This window comes from Silene latifolia, chromosome 2 (assembly GCF_048544455.1).
Source record: "Silene latifolia isolate original U9 population chromosome 2, ASM4854445v1, whole genome shotgun sequence".
In the NCBI taxonomy this organism is placed as follows: domain Eukaryota; kingdom Viridiplantae; phylum Streptophyta; class Magnoliopsida; order Caryophyllales; family Caryophyllaceae; genus Silene; species Silene latifolia.
In genome coordinates this window covers 48,229,890-48,243,316 of record NC_133527.1, presented here as the reverse complement: position 1 = coordinate 48,243,316, position 13,427 = coordinate 48,229,890, and the positions used below count along the sequence as shown (strand labels likewise).

Below are 13,427 nucleotides of genomic sequence, written 5' to 3'. Positions count from 1 at the left end.
TTAATATTGACATTGTCTGGGACAGTGGGAGTACATCGAGTGTGAGTGTATCCTGTGCTCATAATCCGAGTTAGCCGGCATGTATGGAATATGTTGATGCACAACCATCGGAGCCTACCTCTATTTTGGCTGTTGTTGATATGGCCAACTCGAATGTTGATCAGAAGATGAATAAGGAAGGAGATTGATGAAGACTAACGACAAAATTTTAAGTAGATGGATGAAGATTAAGAATGGCTAGATTTATGAAGATCAGTAGGTAAATGGATAAAAAATGGAAGACCATCAGACTTTTAACCCTTAGAATAACAAGGGTGACCTGTTGTTCAGGTTTGCCTGTCTCCTCGGGTTGTTATTGGAAAGTATGGTGTATAGGTTGACTTTAATTGGAAGTATTGATAGGATGGAGTAACTACTGCATACAATTAATAGGGTGGATTATTGATAATTATGTTAATGGATTTCGAATATTGATAGTAGTTGCAAATATGAAGAGAGAAGCTATAGATAAGTCGGAGTAAAATTGACAATTTATTTAATAACATGGCAACATTAGTAAAATTTCAGGCAAAAAAAACAATGGTTTTTTATTAAAAAAAAAACAGAATGCTACTAATAATCTCTAAATAACGAAAAATATTACTGCATCAGTCATTATAAATAAGCATTATAACTAAACTGACACAAAAAAAAATTCCTTTATCACATTTTCCAAAGTTTATTAGATACTAATAAAAAATTATAATTCTACTGCATTTTATTAGGCAGAAAAAAAAGTTTTTCCTTTATCACATACTGTATTAGTTTGTTACATAGATAAAATTGGAGGTAAGAGTAAGTGAAGGACCTATACTATAATTTTTTTTTCCAGTTAAAGGATTAAACAATCCAAGTTTCCGGTTAAGGATTTCAAGAAAACTTCCGTTAAATTTATGTTAACTCATTAAATTCAATCAAACAAAGCTTTTCGTGTATTTTATTTATAAAATTGATTATCATTTTTTTTCTGTAAGATCAAATGTCAATTTCTTACGTACTTTGTCCCCTCTCAATCTTTCATGATTGTATGCATTTCTAATTTGCGACATCTCCTATTGGCTACATCTTACCTCCAAAATATGAAAGCAATCCTTGAAAAATTGCCTTCCCGATCAAAGCGCTCAACATATTGGCGATCGGGTTATGCGTTTTGAAGCTAGTGGAAGTGAATCTATGGTACGATCATGGTTCAAAATCGTGATCGAGATGTATTGTATCATTTTTTTTATTTTACTAATACGAGATTTCGGCCGCAAAATAACTCATAATTATCTCGATTCGGTGGGGACCGATTTCACCGCTTACGAGACTATAACTGATAGCTACATTTTAAACCGTAGTTATGTGGATAATTTCTCATACTGATAAGACATTTTTGTAAAGTTAGGTGGATATATGAATAAACAATATTGTAATGCAAGCTATACATATTGGCGATGGGGTCACGTTTTTTTTGTTTGTTTAATGCTTAACTTTACTGTAGAGATTTTTCTAACTTTATTGTAGAGATTTTTCTTTCAAAGGTTGCATGATATATGATCAGAGGTAAATTGTACCAGAATAATTAGGATGAATGGTATAGTAATCTATTGTATTCTCCTTTCCAGCAACACTTTTATCGAAAAAATATGGTGAAGTTTATTTTTTTTAAAACGGTGGAGGATTCATTTCAATGGAAGGGTGAACATGTGAGGGAGGAAAGGTGAACATGAGGTAAAGATTGGGTCAACATGTAAGGGATGAGGACATAAGACGAAGATTATCAATCACAACAGAGCAAAGAGTTTTAATGTCAGTTTAGAACTTTGGGCAATAGAAATGTAGCTGTTAATAGTGCTCGTAAAATATTTAATGTTATTATATAAGAGTCCCTTAACTGGGAATTCTGAAAGTTGAGTCTTTTAACTGTAAAAAAAAACTCCATAGTTGAGGTCCTTATATTAGCATGTAGTCGATAAAAGTGTATTCCTTTTAAAAAAATATTAACACAATAAAATTATTGCAAAAAGATTTAATACGTATGATATTAAGCAATTAAATAGTACTCATGTAAAAAAGAGTAGGCTTAAATACAACAGAGAAGTAAAACAGGTAATTTTTTTTATAAAAATTTAATTTTCGTTACTGGTTGTTGAAACTATCACTGAAACATATATTTTAAAAAATAAAATAAAAGGTAATAGATTTTCACGGAACATACTTTATGTAAAAAACGGGGGGTCCAAAATTTCTGTTTTTTTTTCCAGCGATCCAATTTTTTTTTCCTTAAATCATAACTAAAGAAAATATGTGTAGTTTTCCTAAAATTTAAATAAATTGTTTACAAAAATTAAAACTAATTTCAGACAAGCGTAAATAAGAATTTGTAGTAGACGGTTATATTAGGTAAACGTTACTCTAAGAAAACAATCTAATAAAATGTCTAAGTTAACTTATAAAAGATACAACATCCTTTTTTAATATAATCGCTAATTAAGTAGTAGACGAACTAAGTAAAACACAAAAACTAACCTAAAGTTTTTTGTTTAAAGTGAGGAAGTAAGCTAGGCTATTGCCCTGATTGCAAGCCTATAATACCAACGCCGAAGAAAGTATTTTTTTTATTATGTTTGTATGCGGGATGTGAAAATGAATGCGAAAATTGAAGCTAACACTTTAACCTTTTTATAGATAGATAGTGCAAGGAAAAAGCATGTATATCTCAATACAATAAGACGTAAGACTCGCACTTATCTAAAAAGAAAAAAAATATATACAAATGCATGCATCAATCAGTTATTGTAATAGGTGTCAAGACGAAAACGTTCATTTATATGCAGTAAGGCTGAAAATGTGAAGAAGATAACATGCATTTCCCTATCCGAACATGTGTTTCAACCCCTGTACAGCTGAGTAGCAGCTACTGCCCAACATTCAGTAAGAGTTGTCAGCTACTGCCCTACATTGAGTAAGAGTTGTCACATGCTGAGAGAAGAAAAAAGTTTTTGTTCAGAGAAAGTTAAAGTCAGTAATTTTTTATAAGTTAGAGTTTGCGAGAAGACCAAAAAGGGGATAAATTTGTAATGCAATTTTTTTTTTATAATATTCTAGAAGATTTGTACATAGGAGATTGGATGGTCTTCTCAGCAAGCACAATTCAGTAAAATTTGATACTTCCATGAGTTAAATTTTGTTCAAGAAATTTCTGCATACCTTGCACCGTGAGTCTCCTAGTAAGAATACTTCCAAGGTTCACTTGTGTAGACACTCCACCTTGAAGACCGATGATGAAAAGACGCTCATCAAAATTGAAGCTGTCAACGTAACGGTGAAAGTAAGCCCCTCCCATGTTGTCCAATATGACATCAACAGCTGTTCAATAACGGAAGCTACATTACTGTTTTCACCATCAAGCAACCAAGATACATCACTCATACATGAGATTACCAGTCTAGATTGAAGTGTACATGATGCATGGGAATCAGTTCATAACAACGAAAATAAACTAAACTGGTATTGCTACCTGAAAATGCAAGTATTTAGTTAAAAAAGTTAAGGAGCTATTTTATGAAGTTTAAACTAATTTCACTTTGGTTGCCTATAGTGCTGTAAAACACACTTTGGTAACTGAGTTTTGACAACTTTCTAACTTTGGTGACAAAGGTTTTAGTAATTTCCCACTTTCGTGACTTAAGATGTAACATAGTCTAAGCATATATACAATAATGAAGTTTTAGGAGAAATCATGTGCGCAAGAGGTCATCAAATTAAGAAACAAACAAGTCTTCGAGCATAAAAAAGGAATTATCTCGACGCAAACCATAGGGCATGAAAGTGACAATTTTCCAATAATTTATATGGGACTGATGACATTATAGCCAAAACTGACCTTATAATTCAAGATGGATAGGACAATACTGGCATTAAAGCTTTCAATCCTGAGTTTTAACACTTGCATTTTGAGGAAAGTGGCCCTAAGACATCGTGTTTAGCTGGATAAACTTGCCAGGAGCTGATCCAAGCGAATAAGATATAAATGTCTGTATTTGAAGCTAGATTCACCCGACAAGTTTTCAGGAATGTCCTGTTTGACTTCGAACCTGAGTCATGTTAATCTAATCCAGCTTGGAAAGTATTACATACCATTAACCATGTCAGGCAAAGTCGGCCTACTGAAATTTTTTTAAGCTCCAAGGATATACTACGAACACCACAAATCATCTCCTTTAAGCACGAACATACGAAAGTAGACGATTGTACGATCAGTAGATGGAAATAACATTTATAAATCATCTAAAAATGCTGGCAAAATAAGCAAGTGCCAACATACCGAAGTTTCAGCCTCCTTGACAGGGATCCCTAGGTTCAGCAAAAAGTTTCACAAATTGAGCCATTCCTATATCGGAAACTAAATCATCAGTTTCACTTTCTAACAGAAAACAGATCCAATCAGCTTGCTGCCATATAAGATAAGCTAAGACCATGCGAAAAGTGGTTATTCACCTGTATAAGGAGGACATTCTCTCTTCTCAGGCGGTGGTTTGAATTCCAAGGGAGGTTGAGGCTCAAAAAAATTCAGCAAGTTGTTCGGCAAACAAGTAGGGTGAGACTGCTCAATCTATACAGAGATCTACAAAAAAAAAAATCGTAACTATTCAATAATCACCTCTAACTATTGATTCAGAACACTACAAAAGTACAAAGTATCGCCTAAAACAGCTGTATGTAACTGAATTGTTAAACGGGCCCAAATCATCACATTTGCAAACAGAATCAGCACGTAATTATCCCACATGACACATACAACTGTCTTAGCTATCACGAACAGTAAAAATGTACCATAAAAATTAACCTGATAAATCACTGAAATTAAAATTAGCTGAGGTATATTATTTCAAGCTTGCAGGCCCTATTTGTAGTGTGCTTGTACCCTTGGATGACGTCACTATTTACAGTACTGCCATTAGGTTGTTCTTTCAATTGCTTTTTTGACTTTTACTTGTTATACTTTGCGGTCATGCCTCTCACTTCTGAAAAAAAAAATTACTTATGTTTCTCAATTTTCCTTCCTCATCGGTATTTGTCTCACCTCAATTACACCTCTCTTTTGTTATCTTGTGGTTGAAAATTCATATTTTTATTTTATAAAAGCATTTTTTGTGCACAAATTCTCATTTGTAACGGGCAATATCTGTCACAACCTTGTGACGGGTGCATTCCTATTCGATTCACCCTCGTTATAACATCTATTCTAATCTAGAAACATTTTGAACATACATAATACATCACAACATTATACAAGAGCTATCTTGGTTACCAACCTGTAGGGAGTACTATAGTACTCCATAGTATATATTGACTTGTGTGAATACTTTGTGTTGCGGGGAGTCATTAGCTCTCAATCAAATTATGATCAAAGATCCACGTTGTTAATTTCGGTCTCAATACAATCTCTCTCCTAAAATTCCAAGATTTAAGCACCCGTTCAAAGGATAAGTAGTACTCGGTAGTTTATACAAAGGCAGCAAGTATTAAGCAAATATCCTGCTAACATAAAGAACAAGGAGTTAATCACAACTGACCAAGAAGCCTCAAAATGGTCTGTTTTGCACTCAAAATTATGTGGATTCGGCTGCATTACCCACAAACGCATCCGTTGATAAGACATCTACGGTCCATATGAGATGATTTTGGTATCAATTCACTACAAAAAAAAGAAAAAAGCAAGACAGTGGCATTTAGTCTATATATAAGCATACGATTCATGATAATGTTCGGCAACTAAAGTTTATAGCATCATAAAATTTAAAGATGATAGTATGCTTTCACCTGCCAACTTTAGTAATAATAAGAAATTGAAAATATTCTAAAACGTGTCAATATGGCAGGACAGGAATTTTAAACCCGATCCGAAACAAGGAGTTTTAGGACAGGATCCACCAAATCGGAGCGACGAATTTTAGGTGCGCCCATATATCATGTAATCATACATCCTGGCTATATAGCATTTTTTTTAATTTTCTTTAGATTATAGGCTTCCTTATTTAAGAGAAATTATATCCTCACTTTAACAATTCTAATTTTTACACCAACTAAGGTGGAACAGAGAACTTTCAAAAGGTGAAAGCAGAGATGGTGGATGTGATTCCTCCACAATTTAGCCACTATATAAATGCAACAATTCACAATCCCGAAGGCATTGAGCTAAGCAAAACAAGAGCTTAATTTCCAAAGCGGTGTTTAGGAGAAAGCGCCATGGCCTTCCGTTTCCAGAGCTCCCACGGCGCGTCAGAGCAGGAAGCTAGCTACTTTGGGGGCTCAATGGGTGTCATGAGCTCTTACTATGGTTTCCAAGGTGGGTTTGGGGGTGGTCTCGGAGGTGGGCAAATGTCAGAATACTCGAACTACTCAAGTATGGGTTCGGCAGGCCTGGGTATGGGTGGCAACCAAATGGTTAGTAGCAAATATGGGATGAGCATGGGAAGTGGAATGCGTATGGGGTATCAAGTCGGCGGTGGGTTTGGGTCAAACATGGGAATCAGCGAGGACAGTAGCTACTACTCTGCCAACAATGGCTCATTTGTCTACAATCCATGCCCAAGGGTAATGTTTTTTCCACCAAGATTTAATACTATCAGTCTATGACCATATATAATTGTCCCGAAATTTATTCATTTTTTCCGTCTGATGATGTGTGGCTTTGATCTGCAGTTCTGAACATAACAATTAACAAGGGTAATCATGATTCATGAAAAAAAAAACAATAAAACCAAAATATTAAGAAAAAAGTAAAGAAATTACCTTTATTTTGAGCAACAAGTTTGATGAAGGATCAAGACACGAACAGCAAATGAACAAAACCAAGTAAATAAATACTACCAACTACAAATGAGGGACAATAATGACAGCATATAGTGTGGCAGAAAGTGTTCTTAGGATTCTTTGGGTTTAAATTGTGATTGTACTGGAGTAGCATATAAAAGACAATCAACCTTTATGTTTTTTTTTTGGAGTGATTTACTTTGAGCATTACAATTTGCTGATTTTTAATGCCAATATTTGTCGTTTATTTGTGAAATTCATGGCTTTGGTGAAAACTTGGTTTTGGTAAAAAGCTGTCCCAAATCCTTCCTTAAACGGCAAAAATCGTTGCTTAAATCCCCAATTCAATCTTATTTCTTAACCATTCTTACTACACACAAAGAAATATAAAAAATCAAAAACCTTAAACAAACAGCAAATCATAATATGTAAGCCTAATTAACAGTGTATTAGATCTAACAATTTAATGAAGATCTTACCATTTTGAGCTGAATAACATTGGCTCGGTTCTGGACAACGTTTTGATAGCGCAGGAAGGCATCGTTGTTGAAGTCTCCCATGTCGTACCCCAGAAAAGAAGGATAAAAACTGGGTTTCTGAAATTAGGGTTTAGTGATTTGGGGAAGAACAGAAGGTTTGGAAATAGAGAGAATTGAATCATTTGGATAGTAGAAGGAGTATAATTGAGGAAATCCAAAAAAAGATGAATGTGATGAGCACGATATAGAAGAGGGCTAACGTGGTGCAAGAATCAAGATGGTGAAGGTGATCGTTAATTCGTGATGTCTATGATGATAGAGTGAAACGGCGGATAGATGAAAAGGGGAAAAGAAGAGACCAAATTTTTAGAATAAAAAATTCAGTAATGGCATGAGTGTAATTAATGACGTCACTGGAGGACAGAAGCACGTGGAAATAGTGGTCAGGGGAGTATCCTCTTTTTATATAAGGTATAGAAATAAAATGTAAAGAGGAGAAGGGGGACTAGGCAACAAAAGTAATACACTAATATCATTTAGGGTTATTTTATGAGAATAATCCAAACTATACCTCTTCTTCCCATATTAATCCAAACTATGTTTTAACTCAAAATAATCTGAACTATGCCCTCATCTTTCTCACAACGCACCAGGTAACCTACTACTTGTTAATCAAGTCACATTTAAAAAAAAAAACTAAAATCTTTAAACTCTCGTTAAGTCATTTCCCTCCTTTCTAAACCACTTTAACTTCTTCATCACCCGAACATTTACACTCATCTTTTGCATCTTATTATTCATTATCAAATCAGTGCCGCATCTACCCATATTCGAGCAAATACTAGAATGAGCGGTGCCTGAAATACAAAAAACTAGACCTTAACAAATAAAAAAAGACCAAGTGACTACTCAAGTTCAAATGCCAGTACGCAGTACATTGAAAATTAACAATTATTCAACTAATCAATGACCCCTTCCTCCTATCAACAATTCATCCCTTACTCTGAACAATCCATCACTATTCACTAACTACTCAATTCATCCAGCTTTCTACGCTATCAACTAACTCATTAACCGGTGCCACATCTACCCTTATATTTCTGATTCTAGAGGTTATCGTCGTCCTCATAGATGCAATTCAACTAATCAACTCTCAGATCTAGATTTTCATTCCCCTAAATTAAACCGCTACTACTTGTAATGTTGTGATGCTGGTGAATGCGGCGGTCGAACCACAACCAATTACCCTACATAAAATGGAAAAAGACGAAAATAGAAGTGACAAGGGCTCGGGTGAATTGTGGTGGAAGAAGCGAACGACGGGGCGTACTGGCAACATTTACCTCCATCGTCTTCCTTCTCTAACCACCACTTACATACCATGGTCAGACCTCGAGACCTCCGTCCTTGAATAAGTGATGTTGTGGCGGTTTGGCGGTGGTGTGAAGGTGGATAGGATGATGTTGTAGTGGATTGGTGGTGGGTTTAGTGGAGAGGTGGTGTCGTGGTGGTAGTGTGAATGAGGGAATTTTTCTGATTGTTTTGAGTTGGTCTGGGTGCGATTGTGAGAATGATTGATTATTTTATTTTGGTTTTAGTTTTGTTTATTATAATTATTATTAGGGATAATTCACGTGGTGCCCCCGAGGTTTGGCTTAATTCACGTGGTACCCCTGCGTTTAAGTTAGTGCACATGGCACCCCTCAACTTTCATTTTAGTGCACGAAGTACCCTTACTTTTCTTGCCGTTATAACGGCGTCATCTCCCCTTAACCAGTTAATGAACCTAACCTATTTTCCTTCCTTTCCCCATCAACCTAACTTCTTTTCCCCCCATTTCACTCATAAACAAATAAAAAAAGGGACAACCTCTCTCACTTCCCCGTAACATTAGACGATTATCCTCCACAAACCTCAACAATCAATCACATCAACCAGAAAAACCCCAAATCAGCTCTTATTTTTCATCAATCTTCTTCATTTTGATCACATCTTTATCATCTTCGTCGTTGCTATTGTATTCCAGGTAACCATCTTCATCTTTATTTTATTTTATTTTCTGGTTAAAATTTGTTTCTTTGAATCTTTTTCTCTTTGTTTTGTGATTAACTCATACCTAAATGAGGATTTTTGTAAACGATTTTGTTTGCATGTAGATAATTGTTGTTTTGTGAATTTTAATTAGGGCTTTTGATGTGGTATTATGAATATTGCAATTCAATAATTAGGGTATTTGTTTGTTTTTTCTGATTTTGTTATCCCTTTTGTTATCCCTTTCCATTTTGGAGTGATTTTGTCAATTTTAATTTTTTTGAAATAATTAGGGTTAGGGTTTTACTCGACTGATTTAAATAATGCTTGATTTAAAATGGTAGGATGGAAGCTGCGTTTTGGTTGCAATGTCACTACAAAGGGCTAAAATTTGATTATGCTATATATGATGTGGATTTTATACAATTACTAGATATAATTGTTGATCTTGGGGTTGTTGCTGAGAAACAACAAGTTTTATTGACCTCTGTTTATGCTATGTATTATAGAGGAAGGAATGATGCTAAGGTAAATATTAAGGATGATGGGGATTTATTGAAAATGTTTTGGGATTATGAAAGCTTTGAGACAATTGATGTGTGGATTGAGGACACAAATAAGCCAATTAAGGAGTTTAAGTTAGTGGCTGGAATAAAAAAAGGCAAGAATGATGGAAGAACAGAGGAAGGAGAGATGCAGAAGAAAAAAGAAAAGGAAAGGATGGAGAAAAACAGAGTGTAGAGTGAAGGTTTGTTAGTTGAACCTTTGGCAATTGAAGTGCCTATTGTGGATGTGGAGACAAATGAGACTGTTTATACTAGAGTCTTTGAGTCTCAAGAGTTGGCTGATCTAGCAAAACAAAACAGCAACCCTGAACCTCAAAGAAACAACAACCCTGAACCTCAAAAGAAGACCAACCCTGAACCTCAAAAAAAGACTAACCCTGAACCTAAAAAAAAGACCAACCCTGAACCTAAAAAAAAGACTAACCCTGAACCTCAAAAGACCAATCCTGAACCTCAAACCAAGACTAACTCTGAACCTCAAACAAACAACAACTCAACTTCTCATGAAACTACTCCTAAAAGTCCAACCACCACCACCATACCTGAAAATGTCCCTGAAACACAAACAAACACTCCAGCAAGTCAATTTACCCAAAATTGCCCAACTTTTAATAGATTTAGCACAGAAAATCAAAATGCCCGTGAAAATACTCCAAACTTGTCTCAATTGTTAAAAAAAAAAGCCTGACCCAAAGCAGAAAATTCCTAGATCAACTGCTAAGAGAAAATGTATTTATACTCCAAAATCTAAGTCAAGTGCTCCTGAAAGTGATGTTGAGGCAACTGAGATAAGGACATGAAGGGGTAAGAGAAGGGGTGAGCCAATAAATTTGGGTTTGGATGAGGATGAAGGTGAAGAGAATGAAGAATTTGATGAAGACTACTCTGCCTCTGATGAAGAGAGTGAAGAAGATGAAGATAGTACTAAGGATGAGCAATCATCTGAGTGTAGCAAGGATCCATTTGATAAAACAGTGGAAGGGGATAAATTGCATCCATTTGATAAGACAGTTAATGAAGCAAAGGAAGGGGATGAGGCAGTTACTTTGGATAAGGCATACAAGAATTGTAAGATGTATGTACCTGAAAGGTGGGGTGAGATTAAGTTGAGGCCCTGGTTACTGTTCCAAACCAAGAGTGACTTTGTGTCAGTGCTCTCTGATTACTGCATTTAAGAAGGGTTCAATGTTATAGTCAGCAAATCTGATAAGGTGAGGTACACAACTGAGTGTAGTGGAGAACATTGTACTTGGAAGATACATGTGTCCATAATCCCTGATAAACTAACTTGGGCAATCAAGACAATTAGTGGTGAACATATCTAATGTCATTTCCTGAAGTGCAATCCTATGGCAACAACTGAATGGGTGGCTTCTAAATTAGAAGATGAATTGACTGCAAATCCTGGTATGCTAGTTCAGGGCATAGCAGACTTGTTAATGGGTAAGTTTGGGATTACTGTGAAAAAGAGGACAATGTACAAAGTCAGAAGTGTAGTTGTTGAGAAGGTGTTTGGGGGACATGAGGAAAGTTATAATTTTCTGCCTGCTTATGCTGAGATGATCAAACAGACCAACCCTGGTTCATGGGCACTTATTACATGGCATTCCCCTTACACTGACAGGTTGACCTATTTTAATGGAATGTTTGTTAGCTTTTCTGCCTGGACAAAAGGATTCCTGAGAGGATGTAGGCCTATAATAGGAGTTGATGGTTGTCATCTGAAGGGGAGGTTTAAGAGAATGTTATTGTCTGCATTATCTCTGGATGACAACAATAACTTGTTTATCATTGCATATGCTATTGTTGGTAAAGAGACAACTGAGTCATGGAGTTATTTTTTCAGAAATTTTAAGATGGCATTTCAGAAGAAAGGTTGCACTAAGTGGGACTGCACTTTCATTAGTGATAGAATGAAAGGTGTTGAGAAGGCTATATCAAATGTGTTCCCAACTGCCACAAGAAGAATTTGTGCTCAGCATTTGTACACAAATTTCAAGGAGAAATGGGCAGGGCCTGGCTATCATGATCTGTTTTGGAAGGCTGCCAATACAACATCACCATTTGTCTTCAACAAAGCAATGACAGGTATAGCTAGACTTTCTAGAGAAACTTTTGCTTACTTGTCCAATATTCCCCAACAATGGTCCAGACATCAATTTGATCCACTAACAACTTATGATCATAATACCTCAAACTTTGTTGAGTCTTTTAATGCTGTGATTAATGACATGAGGGCCAAACCAATTCTTGTCTTGATGGAAGAGATAAGACAGTATCAGATGAACAAGATAACAGAAAGAATTGATATAGCTGAGGCTATGCAACCATATGATCCTACCCCATATGCAAAGGGTATTATTGAGTCTAATTGTTCAGACTCAGGGCATTGCAGAGTGATAAAAGCTAGAGGTGGAGAATTTGAGGTGGTTGAAGGTACCACAACTGCCTTTCCTGTAAATTTGAAGAATGAAACATGTTTGTGTGGGGCATGGAAGGTGACTGGGATACCATGTAAGCATGCATGTAGGGTCATCTATCACAACAAAGAAGAACCAATGCAATATCTGAATGGCTACTTCTCTGGGATGTGCTATAAGTTAACTTATAGCAATATCATGCACCCTACGCCCGATAAGGATCGGTGGCACTGAATTTGGTTTCCTATGATCCACCACCACTACAAGAAAGATCGCGGGAAGGCCACTAGACAAAGAAAGAGGAAGCCTGATGAGAAAAAGAGAAAGAGAGGCGAGGGTCCACCATCATCGATGTTCTATTTGCAAGACAATAGGCCACAATTCAAGATCATGCCAAGGTGGTCCAACAGCAAAGAAGAGAAAGACTGATGGCGCTTCAACTTCAACAAATCAACCTCCAATCTGATTTAGAAGTTAATGTGGTAACATTTTATTCTAGCTGCTGAAAACATTGGATTTAACTTGACTTTTTGTAAGAGTTGTAATTGACATTATAACTGTGTTTGTAATGTCAATTCCAACTTCTAACTACTCATTTTTTGGGTTAGATAAATGGTAACTCTTGGATAAGAATTGGTAACTCTGTTTAGATAAGTTGGCTGTTAGTAAGTTGGCTGTTAGTTGTTGAACTAGATGAATCATGTAAGTTTTTGGGTTAAACTCTTGGATGCTTGGATGCCAATGATGTTATATAATGCATGGAATTTGTTTTAGGTTTCTGAAATCTTTTTTTTTTATATCACAGTGCTAGAACACTTATTTCATTATAATATAGACTAAAAACATATACATTATTATCCCTATTTTCAAACTCAATTGAAACTTTTTAGATAAATCTACAATTTCTGTTTTTAAGTCACAAATGATAGTTGTTTATTCCTTCAGTTTCTTCTTAAACTCTTGTATAACATTAGCATCATGAAATTGTACAACTTCCTCACCAACCAACTCATTCATGTCTTCATTTTTGGGTTTGCACCATTGAAAGCATTTACATTCATCACATTTGTAGTACAATCTTGATGGATTTG

At 35.6% G+C, this 13,427-nt stretch overlaps 1 protein-coding gene across 1 annotated transcript; it reads left to right on the top strand.

Moving 5' to 3' along the window:
- Positions 1-11,265: 11,265 nt before the first annotated feature.
- Positions 11,266-12,570, top strand: LOC141640745 (uncharacterized). The gene has a single exon (XM_074449428.1). It carries the CDS (start codon positions 11,266-11,268, stop codon positions 12,568-12,570), a length of 1,305 nt encoding a protein of 434 aa, XP_074305529.1.
- The last annotated feature ends 857 nt before the right edge of the window (positions 12,571-13,427 follow it).